Source organism: Stomoxys calcitrans, chromosome 3 (assembly GCF_963082655.1).
Source record: "Stomoxys calcitrans chromosome 3, idStoCalc2.1, whole genome shotgun sequence".
Lineage (NCBI taxonomy): Eukaryota > Metazoa > Arthropoda > Insecta > Diptera > Muscidae > Stomoxys > Stomoxys calcitrans.
This window is the reverse complement of record NC_081554.1, coordinates 35,082,069-35,103,949: the sequence shown is the minus strand read 5'-3', so window position 1 is coordinate 35,103,949 and position 21,881 is coordinate 35,082,069. Positions and strand designations below refer to the sequence as shown.

General features: G+C 38.0%; 2 protein-coding genes across 5 annotated transcripts in view; one reads left to right on the top strand and one right to left on the bottom strand.

Moving 5' to 3' along the window:
* Positions 1–21,881, bottom strand: part of LOC106083240 (uncharacterized) — a 440,964-nt gene that overhangs the window by 238,345 nt on the left and 180,738 nt on the right. The gene's annotated exons all lie outside the window — the stretch shown is intronic.
* LOC131995543 (uncharacterized) lies at positions 17,939–20,789 on the top strand. Of its 3 annotated transcripts, none has more exons than XM_059364277.1 (3): positions 17,939–17,998; positions 18,879–20,488; positions 20,565–20,789. In XM_059364277.1, exons 2-3 carry the CDS (start codon positions 18,925–18,927, stop codon positions 20,783–20,785), a joined length of 1,785 nt encoding a protein of 594 aa, XP_059220260.1. In that variant the 5' UTR covers positions 17,939–17,998; positions 18,879–18,924; the 3' UTR covers positions 20,786–20,789. The 3 variants fall into 3 exon arrangements, with proteins under 3 accessions (XP_059220260.1, XP_059220259.1, XP_059220258.1); XM_059364276.1 differs by having other exon boundaries at positions 17,939–18,779; XM_059364275.1 differs by having other exon boundaries at positions 17,939–20,488.

Sequence of the window (21,881 nt, the reverse complement as noted above, 5' to 3'; positions counted from 1 at the left end):
TTTTTTTCTTATATATAACAAGTAAAAGCGTGCTAAGTTCGGCCGGGCCGAATCTTATATACCCTCCACCATGGATCGCATTTGTCGAGTTCTTTTCCCGGCATCTCTTCTTAGGCAAAAAAGGATAAAAGAAAAGATTTGCTCTGCTATTAGAGCGATATCAAGATAGGGTCCGGTTTGGACCACAATTAAATTATATATTGGAGACCTGTGTAAAATGTCCGCCAATTCGAATAAGAATTGCGCCCTTTGGGGGCTCAAGAAGTAAAATAGAGAGATCGATTTATATGGGAGCTGTATAGGGTTATAGACCGATTCAGACCATAATAAACACGTATGTTGATGGCCATGAGAGGATCCGTCGTACCCAGATCGGATTATATGGCAGCTATATCAGGTTATGAACCGATTTCAACCATACCAGGTTGGATATCATTACAAAATACATCGTGCAAAAATTCATTCAAATAGGTTAAGAAGTCAAGACCCAAGATCGGTTTATATGGCAGCTATATCGGTTTATGGACCGATTTGGACCATACTTGGCACAATCGTTGGATATCATAGCAAAATACATTGTGCAAAATTTCATTTCAATCGGATAAGAATTGCGCCCTCTAGAGGCTCAAGAAGTCAAGACCCAAGATCGGTTTATATGACAGCTATATCAGGTTATAGACCGATTTGAATCACACTTGGCATAGTTATTGGATATCATAACAAAACATTTCGTGCAAAATTTCTTTCCAATCGGATAAGAATTGCGCACTCTAGAGGCTCAGAAGTCAAGACCCAAGATCGGTTTATATGACAGCTATATCAGGTTATGGACCGATTTGAACCACACTTGGCATAGTTATTGGATATCATAACAAAACATATCGTGCAAAATTTCTTTCCAATCGGATAAGAATTGCGCACTCTAGAGGCTCAAGAAGTCAAGGCCCAAGATCGGTTTATATGACAGCTATATCAGGTTATAGACCGATTTGAACCATACTTGGCACAGTTGTTGGATATCATAACAAAACACGTTGTGCGAAATTTCATGCTAATCGGATAAGAATTGCGCCTTTTAGAGGCTTAAGAAGTCAAGACCCAAGATCGGTTTATATGGTAGCTATATCAAAACATGGACCGATATGGCCCATTTACAATACCAACCGACCTAAACTAATAAGAAGTATTTGTGCAAAATTTCAGGCGGCTAGCTTTACTCCTTCGGAAGTTAGCGTGCTTTCGACAGACAGACGGACAGACGGACGGACATGGCTAGATCGACATAAAATGTCGCGACGATCAAGAATATATATACTTTATGGGGTCTCAGACGAATATTTCGACTAGTTACAAACGGAATGACGAAATTAGTATACCCCCCATCCTATGGTGGAGGGTATAAAAATCAATTTGTGTTTGTTTGAATGTTTGTGTGTTCCTTATAGATTCAGAAACGGCTGAACCGTTTTTCTTGAAATTTTCACAGATGGTGCATAATGACCCCTTGGTGAAAACAGGGTACTGCAATTTTTGATAACTGAAGGGGGGTCGGACCCTCCCCTTTACACTAATTTTCAGAAACGCCAGATCTCGAAGATGGTTGGTGCGATTTAAGCGAAATTTTGTGTGCTCTCATATAGTACCCTTAAAATAAAAATTTGGTATCCAAATTTCGGATGGGGTACCTAGGGGGACCGCCCCTCCCTAAAACCTACCAAACATATATTTAGACCAATCACGACAAAATGGGACTCAAATGAAAGGTATTTATGATAAGAAAATGTATCTGATATCCAATTATCGCACCAAGTGCTAGGGGGACCAACCCAAGCCCCAAAATATCCCTAAATCGGACATATTTTCCGACCATGGCAATATGGGACTTAAATGAAAGGTATTTAGGATAAGAAAACGTATCTGATATCCAATTGTCGTACCAAGTGCTAGGGGGACCACCCCAAGCCCCAAAATACCCCTAAATCGGACATATTTACCGACCATTACAATATGGTAATATATTACAATATTACAAATACCTATCATTTGATAGGTATTTGCGAGTAGATTACGAATCTGATATCCAAATGTGGGAGCACCTTTTTGGGGGTCCACCCCTTCCCAAAACACCCCCCAAACAGGACTTAATTACTGACCATGGGAATATGGGGCTTAAATAAAAGCTATTTGAATGTAGAATACGAATCTGATATCCAAATATGGGACCACGTGTTTGTTGGGCCGCCTTCCACCAAAAACATTCCCCAAAGGGGACAAATTTACGACCATAACTATATGGGGCTCAAATGAAAGGTCTTTGGGAGTAAAGCACTAATCTGATATCAATATTTGGGAAAAGTGTCTATGGGGCCACCCCACCCCCACAACACCACCCAAATAGTAAGTATTTGCTGACTTTTGCAATATGAGGCTCAAATAAGAGGGTTTTTAAAGTGAAACACGAATCCGATATATATTTTCAAGGCCAACTCACTGAGTGGCCGCCCATCCCTCAAACACCCCCCAAGCCGGTCATGTTTGCAGACTATGGAAATATAGGGCTCAACTTAAAGAAATGTGGGAGTAGACCACGTATTTGATATCAACATTAGGGGCCAACTGTCTAGGGGACGTCCCACCACCATAACAACCCCCAAATAGGACATATTTGCTCACCAAGATAATTTGGGTCTTAAAGAGAGTGGAACTATATGTTCACAGTTTTTAGGGCCAATACCCCAAACCGGACATATTTGCTGACTGTTGAAATGAGGATTTTAAATGAGATTAGAAAAGGAATTTGATATCCAATTTTGAAGCCAATGCCAATATGGGGTTCAATTAAATGATAAATAGATATATGAGAATAGAGCAGGTTGCTGATATATTTTCCGGGCTTAGTGTTTGGAGGACCAACCCAATCCCAAAACACCCCTAAATCGGGCATAATTACCGACCATGTCAATATGGAGCTTAAATGAAAGGAATTGGGCGGTAGAGCAAGAATTGATTCCCATTTTCGGGGCCAATTTTCTGGGAGTCTACCCCTTTCCCAAAATACCCCACAAACAGCAATTTTTTAGTGACCATCGCAATGTGGGGCTCAAATAAAGGTATTTGGGAGTAGAATATGTATTTGATATCTTAATTTAGGACCATGTATTTAGGGCATCACCCCTTTCCCAAAACACCCCCAAGGGAAAAAAAAATTCGACCATGTCATTATGTTCAAATGAAAGGTATTGGAGATTAGAAACAAATTTAATAACCTACATTAGGGCAATGTGTTTGGGGGACGCCTCATCCTGTAAACTCCCTTAAGCCAATGGCAATATGGGGTTTAAATAAAGGGTATTTGAGAGAAGAGCACGATGCTGATATTTTTTCAGGGCCAAGTATCTGGGGGACCACCTCTCCCCCGAAAACACCCCTAAATCAGCTGTCATGAGAATATCGGGCTGAAATAAAATATTCTAAGAATGGAGTACACCTTACATTCAAACACGAATCGTAGACCAATAAAGATAATATGGGATTCAGTTGAAGGCGCTTATTTTGTTAAACTGTTAGTCAAGCGATATACTATTTTCGTAGCATGGTATTTCACAAAAAGATTTTTAATTGTCGAAAATAAACATTCCAAGGAAAATTTTGTTCCATATAAAGTAAAAGAAGGCGCAGCGGAGCGGGCCCGAGTCAGCTAGTTTATTATATAACAAGTAAAAGCGTGCTTAGTTCGGCCGGGCCGAATCATATATACCCTCCACCATTGATCGCATTGTCGGAGTTCTTTCCCGGCATGTCTTTTCAGACAAACAAAGGATAAAAGAAAAGAATTGCTATGCTAATTGAATTGAGTGTTGGAGACCACAGTAGAAGTCTATGCGTAAGATTTCATCGAAATCGAGTAAGAATTGGGCCTTTCAGGGGCTCAAAAAGTAAAAAAAGGGAGATCGGTTCGGGCTGAAGACCGATTTCGACCATATTTGACGCATATTGAAGGTCATGGGAGAAGCCGTTGTACAAAATTGCAGCCAAATCGGGTAATAATTACGCCCTCTTGAGGCTCAAGAATTAAAGATCCCAGATCGGTTTATATGGCAGTTATATCAGGTTATGGACCGATTTAAAGTCATAATAAAATAAAATATGTAAAATTTCAAAGAAGTCAATATCCCAGATCGGTTTATGTGACAGCTATATCAGGTTATGGACCGATTTACACCGTACTCGGTACAGTTGTTGGACGTCATAACGAAACACCACATGCTAATTTTCAGCCAAGTCGGATAATAATTACGCCCTCTAGAGGCTCAAGAAATCAAGATCCCAGATTTGTCTTTATGGCCGCTATATTCAAATCTGAACCGATCTGAGCTAAATTGAAGAAGGATGTCAAAGGTCCTAACACAACCCAAATTTTGGCAAAATCGGAAAATGCGCTTTTTATGGGCCCAACCCTTGAATCGAGAGATCGGTCTATGTGGCAACTATATCCAAATCTGGACCGATCAGAGCCAAATTGAGGAAGCATGTCGAAGATCCTAACACAACTCACTGTTCCAAATTTCAGCAAAATCGGATAATAAATGTGGCTTTTATGGGCCTAAGACCCTAAATCGAAGGATCGGTCTATGGAGGCTATATCAAGATATAGTCCGATATAGTCCATCTTCGAACTTAACCTGCTTATGGACAAAAAAAGAATCTGTACAAAATTTCAGCTCAATATCTCAGACGGACGAACGGACAGACGAACAGACAGACAGACAGACGGACAGACAGACAGACAGGCGGACGGACGGACAGACAGACAGACGGACAGACAGACAGAAAGACGGACGGACGGACGGACAGACAGACGGATGGACATGGCTAGATCGTCTTAGATTTTTACGCTGATCAAGAATATATTGGGTTGCCCAAAAAGTAAGATTTTTCATATAGTCGGCGTTGACAAATTTTTTCAACGGCTTGTGACTCTGTAATTGCATTCTTTCTTCTGTCAGTTATCAGCTGTTACTTTTAGCTTGCTTTAGAAAAAAAGTGTAAAAAAAGTATATTGGATTAAAGTTCATTCTAAGTTTTATTAAAAATTCATTTACTTTCTTTTAAAAAATCCGCAATTACTTTTTGGGCAACCCAATATATACCTTATAGGGTCGCAAATGGTTATTTCGATGTGTTGCAAACGGAATGACAAAATGAATATACCCTCATCCTTCGGTGATGCGTGTAAAAACGTAAATTCTTTAAAATTTACCACAGTTTAAATGTCTTCTATTTCCACAAAATTAACTCTCAAGCTATTGCCATTGTGGTTTCCACATATAAAATACTCCGTTGCTTGAGCATGCTTAAAAATAGCTCCCTTTTGTTTAGTAATTTTATACGCTAAAAACGTTCTTCCTTACTTTGCATTTTTTTCATTAGGTATTTAATGATGATATAAGAAACTTAACAAACTAATTGATTTATGGTTGGCTATAAAATGTGTCGTTTGTTCTGCATGTAATGCACCATATATAAACAAAAATGTGTGAAAATGTCGAGGGAATAACGAGCAAAAACTAAGAAATCCATAAAAGCACACATCATTATAAACAGAGAGTGAAAAATGGATTTGAAACGGACACAGAAAGAAAGAGCAGCCATTTAAGTTGCTTGCAGCAACGGCATGAGGATACGCTATAGAAAATTAAGAAAAAAGTATCGTTGTTTTGGATCAGACGAAACCTCCAAACCTGCTCAAATAATTCGATTTAACAACTATTATGAGAGAAAAATCCTACAACTATAGTTAAGAATAATAGTGGGTGTCCTTTAGAATTTCAAAAAGTTAAATCAAAAAATAACAAAATTGTGTACACTATCATTAAAGAAAACACGTGCTAAGTACTACCAGTCCGAATCTTGGGAACCCACCACCATGGAATCTGATGAAAATGTATACAAACTAATTTGAGTTGAAGGGCATAATCTTATTCCTCATACCAAACTTCTGCCAACCAGCAAAAGCTTCTTGGAACCGAACAAGGACAATCGAGAGTCCGGCTTATATCGTAGCTATATCAGGTTATAGACTGATTTGAACCGTACTCGCCAAAGTTGATGGAAGCCGTAATAGAACAACGCATACAAAATTTCAGCCAAATCGGACGAAAATTGCGGCTTGTAAGTATTCAAGAAGTCAAAGCGGCTGATCGGTTTAAATGGGATCTATATCAGGTTATAGGCCGGTTTGGTCTTTATTCAATAAAATTTTTGAAAGTCACAACAGAACACTACATAGAAAATTCAGTTAAATTGGGCAAAAATTGAGGCTTGTAAGGGCATAAGAAATCAAGTCGGGATATCGGTTTATATGGGAGCTATATCAGGTTATAGACCGATTTAGACCGTACTCAGACAAAAATTTCGACTTAAACGGGCGCAAGAAGTCAAATAAGGAGATTGGTTTATATGGGAGCCATATCAAAATCTGAACCGATTGGACCCATTGGCAATTCCGAACGACGTACTTTAATAAGAAGTGTCTGTGCAAATTTTCAAGCGCCTAGCTTTGAGCGTTCGACCGCTATCGTCATTTCGTCAGATGGACGGACATGGCTAGATCAACTCAGAATGTCAAGACGATCAAGAATATATATACTTTATGGTGTCCTAGATTAATACCTCGGGGTGTTACAAACGGAATGACAAGGTTAGTATAATCATCAAATCAGGTTGAGAACAACTTCAAGTCAGCAGGGCTATAAATCCCACTTCACTAATCTTCGGGCCCATATAGCGTTATATCAAGGATACTATTGGGTTGCCCAAAAAGTAATTGCAGATTTTTCATATAGTCGGCGTTGACAAATTTTTTCACAGCATGTGACTCTGTAATTGCATTCTTTCTTCCGTCAGTTATCAGCTGTTAAATTTAGCTTGCTTTAGGAAAAAAGTGTAAAAAAAGTATATTTGATTAAAGTACAGTCTAAGTTTTATTAAAAATGCATTTACTTCCTTTTAAAAAATCCGCAATTACTTTTTGGGTAACCCAATAAATAGCGCAGAAAGCTCCATCAACCCATTGCTAGTGCTCAATCATAGAATGCATCTATACCTCGTAAAAATTGCAAATTTTGCCCTTGAACATGCCCACTAAGGAACAGGGGCAAACTTCTCACACATCAATGAGTGCAGTCCGATTCAAGTTTAAGCTCAATGATAAGGGGCCTGCTTTTTATAGCCGAGTCCGAAAGGCGTGCCGCAGTGCGACACTTCTTTGGTGAAAAGCTTTACATGGCATAGTACCTCACAAATGTTGCCAGCATTAGGAGGAGAAAACCACCGCTGAAAATTTTTTCAGATGGTCTCGCCAGGATTCGAACCCAGGCGTTCAGCATCATAGGTGGACATGCTAACCTCTGCGCTATGGTGGCCTATACCTCTTTAACATACCTTTAAATTGGAGCCAAGTACGGGCGGTCTTCATACCAAGCTCAAGAAAACGCAATCCTGAAACTTTAAAGGACTTTTGAGCGAACTGCTCAAATATAAACATCATGCCTATGTCAAGGGAAGGTCGGTGGAGACTGCCCTGCATTGTGTAGTGCATAAAACGAAAGAATTCTCCGATGCCAAAATGTAGACACTGGCAGAATTGAATTGAATGCTCGGACCGACACACTGATCCCATCCTTAGACCCGTATCGAGTGGATCCGGCCCTTAGAGACTTGATAAACCATATGCTAAGGAACAAGTGTATAAATTGTGTGTCCCATGACATAAAAATAAGGGAGAAAGTGAAACAGGGCACGCCACAGGGGGGCATTTTATCGTCACTGCTATGGGTGACCACCATAAACGACGTATTAAGGTTGCTGACTGAGGAGGGATTAGAAACCGTCTACTATGCAGACGATTTCATAATGCTTCAAAGGGATTAGGATCCGATCCAGCTATGCAGAAGGTCCGAAGTGGTCTTGCAGATGGCAAACGACTAGGCTAGACCTAGGCGTGTCAAGTTAACCTAGATAAGACTGAAATCTGCCTGTTCATGGGGAAGACGAAGGTGGGCCAATTTGACGCATCACATTTCCTCAAAAGAACGATTTCGACATCTAACAAAGTCAAATATTTAGGTGTGATCTTGGACAAGAAACTGAATTGGAAGTGTCACATTCAGGAGCGTACTGAGAAGGCTCACAGATGTTAGGCACTATGTAGACGGGCCGTAGGCTCGAAATGGAGCGTACATCCGAGAATAGTCCACTTGTTCTACAAGAGCGTGATTATACCGATACTTATTTACGACTCAGTAGTTTGATGGACTGAGATGGAGCACAAGTGCAACGTAAGGATAATACAACAGGTACAGAGAACTCCTTGTTTTGGCATAGGCGGAGCGATGAGGACCACGCCCACTAGGGCACTGGAGACTATTCTAGATATCCGACTCATAGACATCCATATTAATTGAGAAGGCAGCCACTGCGGCTTTGAGACTTAAAGAATGGATTGGGGATAGGAGTAGCTTATACCAATGCGGTCGAGATGACGATAGGAAACCTGGAAGGAATGGAAGAGGTTTTCGAGGCAGGTTAAGTTCGAAGATGGACTATATCGGATTATATCTTGATATAGCCCCCATATAGACCGATCCGCCGGTTAGGGTCTTAGGCCGATAAAAGACACATTTATTATCCGATTTTGCAAAATTTGGGACAGTGAGTTGTCTTCGGCCTTTCGACATCCTTCGCCAATTTGGCCCAGATCGATCCAGATTTGGATATAGCTTTTATATAGACCGATCCGCCGATTTAGGGTCTTAGGCCCATTAAAGCCACATTTATTATCCGATTTTCCTGAAATTTAGAACAATGAGTTATGTTAGGTCCTTCGACATACTTTTTCAATTTGGTCCAGATCGGTCCAGATTTGGTTATAGCTGCCATATAGACCGATCCTCCGATTTATGGTCTTAGGTCCATTAAAGCCACATTTATTGTCCGATTTTCCTGAAATTTGAGACAGTGAATCAAGTTAAGCCCCTTGACATATTTCTGCATTATGGCACAGATGGGTCCAGATTTGGATATAGCTGCCATATAGCCCGATCTCTCGGTTTTAGGTTTTTGGGCCATGAAAGGCGAATTTATTGTCCAATGTCGCTGCAATTTGAGACTGTGAGTTAAGATAGGCTCTTCGACGTCCTTCTTCAATTTGGCCCAGATCGGTCCAGATTTGAATATAGCTGTCGTACAGACCGATCTCTCGATTTAAGGTTTTTGGGCCATGAAAGGCGCATTTATTGTCCGAATTCGCCGAAATTTGGGACAGTGCTTTGAGTTAGGCTCTTCGACATTTTTCTGCAGCTTGGCCCAAATCGGTTCAGATTTGGATATAGCTGTCATATAGACCGATATCTCGATTTAAAGACTTGGCCCCATGAAAGGCACATTTAAAATCCGATTTCACTGAAATTTGTCAGGCTTTCCGACATGCATGTCCTATATGGTTCAGATTGGTTTATTTCTAGATATAGCTACTGTACTTATAAGTATTTGGTCCAAATCGGAATAAATTTCGATGTAACTGCTATGGGACATAAGGTATGAAATTTTCACCGGATTTTGATACCCGAGGTGGTGGGTATTTCATTGTTTAAATTTCATTGTTCCCAAAACCTACGTAAGCAATTTTCTGCACTGAGCATTATTTTAAGTTTATCTAGCCATGTCCGTTCATCTGTCTGTCCGTCCGTCCGTCTGTCTGTGTGTCGAAAGCACTCTAACTTTTAAAGGAGTAAAGCTAGCCGATTGAAATTTTGTACAAATAACTTTTATGAGTGTAGGTCGGTTGGGATTTTAAATGGGCCAAATTGGTCCATGTTTTGATATAGCTGCCATATAAACCGATCTTGGGTCTTGACTTCTTGAGCCTCTAGAGGGCGCAATTCTCATCCGAATTGACTGACATTTTGCACGTGGTGTGTTGGTATCACTCCCAATAACTGTGCCAAGTATGGTTCAAATCGGTCCATGTTTTGATATTGCTGCCATATAAACCGATCTTGGGTCTTGACTTCTTGAGCCTCTAGGGGGCGCAATTCTCGCCCGATTTGACTGAGATTTTGTGTGTGCTGTTTTGGTTTTACTTTCAACAACTGCGCTAAGTATGGTTAAAATCGGTCCATGTTTTGATATCGCTGCCATTTAAACCGATCTTGGGTCTTGACTTCTTGAGCCTCTGGAGGGCGCAATTCTCGTCCGATTTGGCTGAAATTTTGCATGATGTGTTTTTTTACGACTTCCAATAACTGTGCTAAGTATTGCGCAAATCGGTATATAACCTGATATAGCTGCCATATATACCGATCAGGGATCTTGGTTTCTTGAGCCTCTAGAGGGCGCAATTCTCATCCGATTTGGCAGAAATTTTGTACAACGGCTTCTCTCATGGCCTTTAACATACGTGTCTAATATGGTCTGAGTCTATCAGCTTAATACATCTCCCATATAAACCTATCTCCCGATTTTGCTTCTTGAGCCCCTACAAGGCGCAATTCTTATCCGAATGAACTGAAATACACACAATGACTTCTACAATGTTCAGAATTCATTTGTGGTCTAAATCGGACTATAACTTGATATAGCTCCAATAGCATAACAGTTCTTATGCAATATTTTTTGTTTGCTAAAAAGAGATACAGCGCATAGAACTCGACAAATGCGATCCATGGTGGAGGGTATATAAGATGCGGCCCGGCCGAACTTGGCACGCTCTTGTTTAAAATTATTCTAATACAAACTGAGTTAAGAATGGTTAATTTTTAGCCGAATCCATGGTGGTGGATTCGGCGAGATTCGGATTGGTAACTTGATATCTATAACTTTTCACTCTGAGCTTCAAAACAGTTTGTCTTTTCACAATTATGGCTAGAGGCGTTTCATTAAAAAAGTCTCAATGATTATTACTTGCCTCTAATGTAATGCTTAGATAAAAATAATATCTGCCCAAAGGCTTAAAAAACCTACTTGGGGTTTAAGCAAACAACTTCTCATGTTTCAAATCGGTCCACAAGTCAGTGTTATCCGAGCTCATAATTGAGGCGCACATCCATTCACATATAAACAAGCGAGCAGATTTGAGCAACCTTTGCATAAAAAAAACACCAGAGGGTAATTAAAACCATATGCTTTTAAATTAAACATTTTATATATTCAAAGAAAAAAAATCGAAAAAAAAATCTCTAAACAAGCCTGAAAGGGGGAAATCGAGTAAATGCAAAAAAAAAAAAAATCCCCAAATCCTTAATGGCTCCAAATTAAAGCTTTACGCATAAAACACTTTTAAAACATTGCCAATGTATTCCTTTAAACCCCTCAAAGTCTTGAATAGAAAATCAGGATGCTTGTTTGCCTTTCTCCACCTTCGTTGAAGTGGGTTTGGGGTGAAAACTATTTCAACTAAGTGCCAAAAGGAAAAAAATCTTTTCAAGAAAATTACTTTCTTTACATTCATACGAGACACACACACAGGGAAAGCGAGAAAACAAAAAGAGAAATGGCACAAACACCGTACAAATAACAAACCGTAGGAGTAAAACAAAACGAAATGAAGTCGAAGCGAAAGCAAAGCAATAATAGAAAACTTTTTCCTAGCCAAAACTGCGAGAAGTTTTTTTTATGACATTTTCTACCTTTATGGCCCTTTAACGAGAAAATATCCCCCATGACAACCCCCCGCTCTACAAAGAAACCAAAGCAGTAACAGAGGCAGTGTTACAATCAGCAGATATCCATGCCTGCATTTCCCTTCGGTTGAGGAAATTTCATGCGGCACATAAAAAAGAAGAGATTTCAGTTTCCAGTTGTAGGGGTTTATTTACAGAATTGTTTGTTTCTATTTTTTTTTCTAGGTTCTTGAAACGATTTTATTGAGCCGTGGCATATTTGCAGATCAAAAAAAAAAAAACTGAAAAAATACGCAAGAGGTAGAAACTCTGCTCGCAAGGCATAGAGAAAAAATTCAACTTTATACACAAGATGGATGACAGGGCAACGACGATGAAGTTTTAATTAAAGTAAATGTTCATACAGCAGTGTTGCCATCCACTACAGCCTTTGGAATCGAAGTATTCGAATGACATTTGCAAAGAACTTTAATCAATTCGAATTTCATTTCCGTTTCTGGCGAACTATATCAATTTACTGGTTATGCTTCATCCCAAAACACAACTGATCTAAAAAGAGTCTGACAAGAGCATCTAGAAGATAGAAAACAAAAAGATAAAAAGCAAAAATATACATCAATGAACATGAAATGCCGTCTTTCGATGTAGGTAGGTTGATTAAAAAATTTGCATTTTTTATGGAAATAATGTCTTTGGAGAAAATTTCTTGGAAATTTTGTCTTTAGAGAAAATTTTATGGAAATTTTGTCTTTAGAGAAAATTTCATGGAAATTTTGTCTTTAGAGAAAATTTCATGGAAATTTTGCCTTTAGAGAAAATTTCATGGAAATTTTTTCTTTAGAGAAAATTTCATAGAAATTTTTTCTTTAGAGAAAATTTCATGGAAATTTTGTCTTTAGAGAAAATTTCATGGCAATTTTGTCTTTAGAGAAAATTTCATGGCAATTTTGTCTTTAGTAAAAATTTCATGGAAATTTTGTCTTTAGAGAAAATTTCATGGAAATTTTGTCTTTAGAGAAAATTTCATGGAAATTTTGTCTTTAGAGAAAATTTCATGGAAATTTTGTCTTTAGAGAAAATTTCATGGAAATTTTGTCTTTAGAGAAAATTTCATGGAATTTTTGTCTTTAGAGAAAATTTCATGGAAATTTTGTCTTTAGAGAAAATTTCATGGAAATTTTGTCTTTAGAGAAAATTTCATGGACATTTTGTCTTTAGAGAAAATTTCATGGACATTTTGTCTTTAGAGAAAATTTCATGGAAATTTTGTCTTTAGAGAAAATTTCATGGAAATTTTGTCTTTAGAGAAAATTTCATGGAAATTTTGTCTTTAGAGAAAATTTCATGGAAATTTTGTCTTTAGAGAAAATTTCAGAGATATTTTGTCTCTAGAGAAAATTTCATGGATATTTTGTCTTTAGAGAAAATTTCATGGAAATTTTGTCTTTAGAGAAAATTTCATGAAAATTTTGTCTTTAGAGAAAATTTCATGGAAATTTTGTCTTTAGAGAAAATTTCATAGAAATTTTGTCTTTAGAGAAAATTTCATAGAAATTTTGTCTTTAGAGAAAATTTCATGAAAATTTTGTCTTTAGAAAAAATTTCATGGAAATTTTGTCGTTAGAGAAAATTTCATGGAAATTTTGTCTTTAGAGAAAATTTCATGGAAATTTTGTCTTTAGTGGAAATTTCATGGAAATTTTGTCTGTAGAGAAAATTTCATGGAAATTTTGTCTTTAGAGAAAATTTCATGGAAATTTTGTCTTTAGAGAAAATTTCATGGAAATTTTGTCTTTAGAGAAAATTTTATGGAAATTTTGTCTTTAGAGAAAATTTCATGGAAATTTTGTCTTTAGAGAAAATTTCATGGAAATTTTGTCTTTAGAGAAAATTTCATGGAAATTTTGTCTTTAGAGAAAATTTCTGGGAAATTTTGTCTTTAGAGAAAACTTCAGGGAAATTTTGTCTTTAGAGAAAATTTCTGGAAAATTTTGTCTTTAGAGAAAATTTCTGGAAAATTTTGTCTTTAGAGAAAATTTCTGGGAGATTTTGTCTTTAGAGAAAATTTCATGGAAATTATGTCTCTAGAGAAAATTTCATGGAAATTTTGTCTCTAGAGAAAATTTCGTGGAAATTTTGTCTTTAGTGGAAATTTCATGGAAATTTTGCCTTGAGAGAAAATTTCATGGAACGGACTAAACACGGGTTCATTACTGGGGAGGCAGGCTCGAGCCTATCTTCCGGTTCTGGTCGCATATCTTGTTTCCGAGGTGGGGCTGTTAAAGAAAGCCAGCTCTCTAAATCATCAGCCATGGAGAGTAAATACTGCAGGATGTGAAAGTCTTGAAGACGTATGTACCACAGATACTCGGGTAATGCATTCTGCAATATTTTTTCCATTTTCTGCTCCTCGTTATATAGGATGTGATGCACAATATTCTGCATACTAAGCGTGCAGCTGCGGAAAGATGCTCTGGATTTCTGAAGCCGCTTGGGCAGCTCGTCACCCAGCTGCTGGAAGAAAAGTGCTGGCAAAAATAACTCAAGGAAATCCTCTCGGTAATCACGCTAGGATTGCCAAGCTCTATTGTAGATGGGATATCACCCTAATGCTATAACTCAAAGTATTTCGGACCAGCGAGGGCCTTGAAGTTTTTGCACAGGATTTCGATAACACCTCAGCTTTAACCATTTCAAAGAGTTATCTCTACCCTTTCTCAAATGGCATATTTTTACTATTTTTTTTTTTTCGATTTTCTCCCACAGTGCGTCCATCAAAATGTGAGCGGTTGATACCGGTGCGGGCGATTTCGTGAAAGGTCAGATTTGTGTTACCGTTGGGCACCAGGCTTGGCCCCCTGTTTGTGTGCGGGCATGTTTATCTGTTCTGGTATGCACTATTGATCTGGTTTCCACCGTAACGGTCCCGTTTGGCGTGTCGGTAACAACTATGCCTATTCGCAGGCGAAACGCCGGTCTTTTAGTCTCGTTTAGAGGCCAACGTTTTCGGCTCGTTTTCATCGCCGAAAAATTAGCTGCAACGCAATTTATTCTCGGTTTCTTCGTTTTCTAAACCAAAGTTGCTTAGGTTGTTCCCCAACTCTTTCTTGCGGAGGCTGTACACCCATGGTGTACGCAATAGCGTAGACATGTTTTAAGCGTAATCGTCCCGCTACAGGAATGGTAATAAGTTTAGTTGTTCTTGTCTTGCTGTTCCTTGGACCCTTGAAAATTTCATGGAAATTTAGCTTTCATATAAAATTTCATAGAAATGTTGTCCTTAAACCTAGTACTCACTTTATTCATCATCAGACATCATCAGCTAATATGCTCATTTGGGGGTATTTGGGAGTGGGCGACCTCGCATTACTTGGACCTAACTATTTATGCCATATATGTAATCTACTGTCGAATAATTTTCATTTGAGGCCCATAATGACATGAACGTCGAATATATCTGTTTAGAGGAGTTTTTGGATTGGGGAGGCCCGCCGGGCACTTGGACCCAAATTTTAAAACGATATTCGTTTTCTAATCTCCAATACCTTTCATTTGATACCCATATTGTGCCTATCGGTCCTTTTTTGGTTTTGGATGGCGTTGTTGTGGTAAGGGGGAGGGACCACCTCCATGCAATATATACAAATTGTATAGCCTATGTTTCCTTCCAGACAAACTTACACAATCTGTGAAAATTTTAAGAAAATCGGTTCAGCCCATTTTGATTCTACGGAACAAACAAAAAAACCGAGTCCCTAGTCATGACGGGTCATATGGCCATTTAAAGCGTTTTTGTAGGGAAGGGGGACCCCCTATACTTCGATCTGATTTTGTATGGTAGATTCATAATCTACTCCCGAATTACTTTTATTTGAGGCCTATATTGACATGAACGCCCAATGTGTCTGTTTGGGGGAATTTTAGGGTTGGGGCGGCCCGATGGGTACATAGATCCAAATTTTAATACCATATTCGTATTTTATTTTCCAATACCTTTCAATTGATACCCATATTGTCCCGATCGGTCCACTTTTGATTTTGGGTAAAGAGGGAAGGTCCGCCCACTTCCGACATCAGTAAACTATAAAGCCTTTTTCTCCTTCCTGACCATATTTGCAATCTACTCCCGAATACCTTTCATTTAAGTCCCATATTGTCATAATCTTCCAAAAAAACCTATTTTAGGGGGTTTTGGGGTTGGGGCAGTCCCCCCAGTTACTTGGACCCAATTTTTAATATGAAATTCGTTCTCTACTCCTGAATACCTTTCATTTGATTCCCATATTGTCTCAATCGGTCCACTTTTATTTTTGGGGTAAGGGGCGGACCTTCCCCGCCCGATATCAAAAAATTATGTCACCTATGTTTCCTTCCAGACCAACCTACACAATTTGTGAAAATTTCAAGGTAATCGGTTCAGTCGTTTTTGAGTCTATACAGATTTTTTTTGGAAATTTTGTCTTTGGAGAAAAGTACATTGAAATTTTGACTAAAGGGAAAATTGTAAGGAAATGTAGTCTCTAGAGAAACTTTTTTGGAAAATTTTGTTTTTATAAAAAATTACTTGAAATTTTAATTTGTAGAAAAAAGCCTTCTAACCAAAGTCTTCTAACCATCTCCGATCATTGAGCTCGTCTCGAAAGAGAAACAAACAAAAGTTTAGAGAAAAATTTGTCTTTACATAAAACAAAAACACATGCATTGGGAAAAGTAAAGCTAATAGACGGGGTTGTCGAGCGTGGTTAATGTGGTTATTTGTATCATAGAGGCGTTTTCGCAATAAATTAGGTGCAAGCACAACACACCAACGTACGACCCAGAAAACCTTCACACCTAATATGGCTGATGAGTAATTCTAACCAAATTACGAAACGCTACCCATAGTGGTTGGTGTGTGTTGTTGCAATCTCTGGCTTTCGTTTTTCACTTGCAAAGAAAATCTCCAATCATTGAGCTCGTCTCGAAAGAAAAATAAACCAAAACTTTTAACATGTTATGATCTTCGCCCTAACAGGCAAAAAACTTGAAAATGAAAAAGTTGGGCGGAGCCCGTCCAGGATTCGAACCTGCGCTCACGAAGCAACAGCGAGAGCTTTTGCCGTCATCTGGCGTTCGAAGCCATCAATACAACTTCCAACAGACGCACAGAATCTTGAACGTGCCATGGAGGCAGTGTAATTTGAGCAGACAGAAAATTTGCACACAAAAACACATGCATTGGGAAAAGCACAGCTAATAGACAGGGTTGTCGAGCGTGGTTAATGTGGTTATTTGTATCATAGAGGCGTTTTCGCAATAAATTAGGTACAAGTTCGACATACCAACGTGCGGCCCTTGAAGCCTTCACACCTAATATGGCTGATGAGTAATTGTAAGCAAATTACGAAACGCGTTCCATAGTGGTTGGTGGGTGTTGCAATCTCTGGCTTGTCGCGAAGGAGAAATGAACACAAATTTACAGAAAATTCTTTGGAAATTTTGCCTTAAGATGCATTGAGACTATGGTTTTCGGAAATAATTACAATCGTTCATTGTTTTCTATATGAAATAGCATGTTTTGGCATTTCAATGGTTATTAATAGTTCGGCTATGCCCGACTTTGAACTTTTCCGAGTTTAAGGGTTTTTTCTCAGTTTTTTTTTGTTTGTTCCGTTGATTAATATATGCTTTTATTTTTTCCTTTTTCTATCTTTTGCTGAATATGAAATTTTTGAGTGCGATTCTCTGTTCGTTGTATATTCATAAATTTTATTTCAGCAAATATTTTGTCATTCGAAACGTAAAACGCATCTGGTGCTTCGACATTCCCATCTAAAGTTGTTGCCGCGGATGATGGTATTTTTTCGCCATTGCTTTACTTTTGCGAGAGATAAAATCACAAAACCCCACTTGCGTGCGGGTAGAATTGGCGATGATATAATCATTGAAAGTAATAACAGTTTTGATTTCAAATCTCTTCTTGGCCAACACCACGGCACATGTTGTGCTGCCATGAAATATTCGAGATTGTAAAAATTTATCTTTATTATGGCAACAGCACCAAAATCTGACAAGAAATGAAATATTTATGTCGCAGTTACCTCCTCCAAAAATAGTCAGCTATGATTTCTCCAAATGAGTTGTTAAATTTGTGTATTTATTTCGAATTTGTGGTGGCCATCTAGAACGTTCAAACATTGTCACGTAACTTTCATTGCAGAGTATATAGGGAATGCAAAATTTAATTTTGATTTTATTAGACAAGCGGCTGCCGCACATTGGTTCAAGAGTGGCCGAAATTCATTTTTTTCATGTTCGCCGATTTGGATAATTTTTTGGTATTTTGTTGTCAGATAGTTGAATATTATGATTCCGTAATATTAGGCTGATATATTTAGTATTTCTTTGGACAGACACGCTCCAAGTTCATATATGTTCGCTTGTTTAAAATGGCATGCAAATTTACTGTATATTCAATCTTTTGGTACAATCACAGTAAACTTATCATTTGACTTTGTTGTATATTTTCGTAAATGGCAATTGTCATAGATGAGATTTGCATTAAAAAAAGTTGGAAAAAGTGCCACATAAAAAATTTCGTAGAACAAAATATAAACAACATCAAAATTTCAATGTTCATCAACTTCAGTGGACTGCATGTTTTTAGCGCTGTGGAGCGCTGTTTAACGAAAGACGTCAAATTACAGCTTGAAGTCTCAGCTAAAAGCTAAAAAAAAATTCAGCTGCTCATACCTGCTCCTTTCCAAAAGAAACAGTAAAAACTATAAAGTGATAAAGTAAGAAAACGTGAATTTTCGTTCATGCTTGTTGTTGTTGTTGCCATAATTCTTTACTGTTAACAACAATAGAAGATCAAGCGATAGACTATTAGGTGCTGTGTTATCATTCATTTATTATGTTGTTGCATGCAATAACAACTACACATTATGTCTTGCTCTCTTTATTGCACAAAATCTTTTCCGTTAGAGCTTAATAAGTAATACATTAAGTACCAACAACAATATACAGTTTCTGATTTAAATTTCTGCTTTTGGGTATACATTTCTAATATTATTGATATGCTAATTGACATTACATTGGCAAGTGCAGTGATAAGAGGTGTGTTTTTAAGTGATATCAAGATTTAATTTTATTAATTATGGAAAATGTAACAATTTCTTATTTAAATATTTGCGAAATATTAATTGATAACAACAGTGATATTGATGTTACTGTCGAAGTCATTGCAAATAGCAATGAAGGAATGACTGCTGAGGATGTTGAAGTCTTTACTGGATTTTTGAAAAAAAACTTTTTTACAAAGTTCAAAGATAGATGGCAAAAAGCAAGACGCATAAAAACCAGATTTCTTGATCTTAATGAAAATTGGCTGAAAAATGTCTACAAAGTGTGCAAATATACCGCAAACAATGAAGCACCAAGCTGTTCAAATATGGTTAAACGTGGACGTCCAGCAAAAGCCTTCGAGGATTGCCAACCGCGAACAAAGAGGACAAAGGTACAAGATTTTTGTGAAAACACCTCAATGGTGTTGATATCGTCTGCCGCAAAAAAAAGTGAGTGTTTAGACAAATCCATTAAGGCGTTCACCCCGGAGAAGGCACTTGGGCTGATACTTGATGCTTCGTTGTCAAAGCATCAATATGAGGTTTTGCGCAGTTCAGCTAGAGAAATTGGATTCGACATTTACCCATCCTACCATCAGGTACTGGAAGCAAAAAAAAAATGCTATCCTGCAAATGTTCAGGTGCAAGAAAGTTGTAGCAAAGTTTCTCTACAACAGTTATTAGATCATACAGTAACCAGGATTTTGATGACAAAAACCGAGAATGAGGTGACAGAACTCCCCAACGAACTGCAAATGTTCTCAAAATGGGGCTGTGACGGAAGTTCGGGACACAGTGAATACCATCAAAAATTCACAGATCCAAATGACTCCGATAAATATATGTTCTTAACGTCACTTGTTCCATTGACCCTCACAGAGCGTAATAATATGTCAACAATGTGCTGGAGAAATACAGAGCCATCATCAACTAGATTTTGCCGACCGTTAAAATTTGAATTTATACAAGAAACAGCTGAAGTTATAAATTCAGAGGTCAGTCGTGTTAATGACGAAATAAAAAATTTAAGAAATACTGTCGTTGAATTGCATAGCAGAAACTTCAATATTTCTCACACACTGAAATTAACAATGATTGATGGGAAAGTAGCTACTACGATTTCTGGAAGTTCATCTATGGCGGTTTGCTTCATATGTGGAGCAAAGCCCACAGAAATGAATAATTTAGATGCGGTGATTTTGAGGAAATGTTCGGAAGAAGCAGTTGCGTTTGGTATTTCTCCCTTGCATGCGAGAATCAAATTTATGGAGTGCATTCTGCACATTTCTTACCGTCTAAGTTTCAAAAAATGGAGAACAGATAGTTACACAAAAATTGAAATGGCGGCAAATAAAGCTGAAATTGGGAAGAGATTAAAGTTGACACTGGGCATAAATGTGGACGCGGTGAAGCAAGGTATGGGCACAACAAACGATGGCAATACGGCAAGAAGGTTTTTCGAAAATCCAGCCAAAACTGCAGACGTAATTGGAATAAAAGAAGAGTTAATACATAGATTTAAAATTATTTTGGCCGCAATAAATTGTAATGCAGCAGTCGACACTAGCAAATTTCATATATATTGCATGGATACTGCCAAGTTGTTTGTTGATCTCTATGGCTGGTACTACATGCCTGTAACTGTGCATAAGATTCTGGTGCATGGTAGCAAAATTATAGCAGAAGCTATTCTGCCAATAGGTATGTCTCTATTTAAAGGCCCTTATTCAATGATTTAATTTTCATTTTTTACATTTTAATTGATTGTTTGTATCAGGTATGCTGTCCGAAGAAGCTCAGGAAGCGAGGAATAAAGATTATAGAGCCTATAGATTACATCATTCGCGAAGAATTGGACGTGTAGCCACTAATGAAGATGTAATGCATAACCTTTTATTGTCTTCAGACCCATTTATAAATAGATTTCGCTCAAAGCTGCAAATCAAAAAATTGGAGTACGATAATGATGTTAAAAAATTATTAAAAGACTATGCTTAATTTATTTATTCATGTTTTTTCTATGGGAGGTGGCCGTAAAAGTGGGCGGATCAGGTATATATTTTCAGGAGCCCATTCTACAATTATAATAATTACTTTTTGTGAAAATTGAATTGATGCATTAAAAATTAAAAGTGGGCGGATATTTTTCAAATTTCACACAAATGATTCTGAGTGTTTAAAAATGCTATGTGCCAAAAAACAATGCCGTAGGTCAAAATTTAATTTTTACTTTGTATGGGAGGTGGGCGTAAAAGTGGGCGGATCATTTTGATTTTTCCATTTTTTCTTGATTCAAACAAAAAATGCCTATGTGCCAAGTTTCATTGTCCTTCGACAACTTCTTCTATTTTTAGCCGCTCGTTCAATGAACTTGAACCAATGTGTGCCGTGGCTGGCTCGAATACACTATAGCCGAGAGGCCAATGGTCGAACACATTTCATAGCATTTGGTATTGAAAGAAACAAAGGAATAGTCAAGTCGGTCCCCCCTAACGTTGACGACCCACGCAAATGATAAAAGGACCGTGATTTGCGGAACTGCACCTGGAATGGAATGAAGATATTACCGCCTTACAGGAAGTGCGATGGATTGGGAATGGCGTCACTACAACACCAAACGGTGACGAACTATACTATAGCTGCCATAACACGAGGCATGAATTTGGCTCTGGATTTGTGATTAGTCGGAGACTGAAACACCTGGTTTCCGCCTTTACTCCGGTGGATGAGAGGCTAGCCACAATCCGCATAAAAGCCAAATTCTTCAACATCAGCCTTATTTGTGCCTATGCCCCGACGGAAGACAAAGACGAGCTGAACAAGGATATTTTCTACGAGCACCTAGAGAGAGAATAAGACCGCTACCCCTCCCATGTTTTTTAAATCGTTCTGGGAGATATTAAGGCGAAGTTAGGGAAGAAAGACATTTTTGGTCCAACAGTCGGAAAGTTTAGCCTCCACGAAAAAACGTCCTATAATGGGACGAGACAAAAAACATGGTAGTTAGCAGCACCAGATTTCAACCTAAAATTATTCACAAAGCCACATGGCTGTCACACGATCCAAACACGAGAAACCAAATTGATCACATTGT

Excerpts from the sequence above, each read along its gene's own strand:
- LOC131995543 (XM_059364275.1), top strand. The coding sequence starts at position 18,820 with ATGGAAAATGTAACAATTTCTTATTTAAATATTTGCGAAATATTAATT. Across the intron at positions 20,489-20,564 it reads AGAAGCTATTCTGCCAATAG|GTATGCTGTCCGAAGAAGCT; the intron begins GTATGTCTCTAT and ends TGTTTGTATCAG.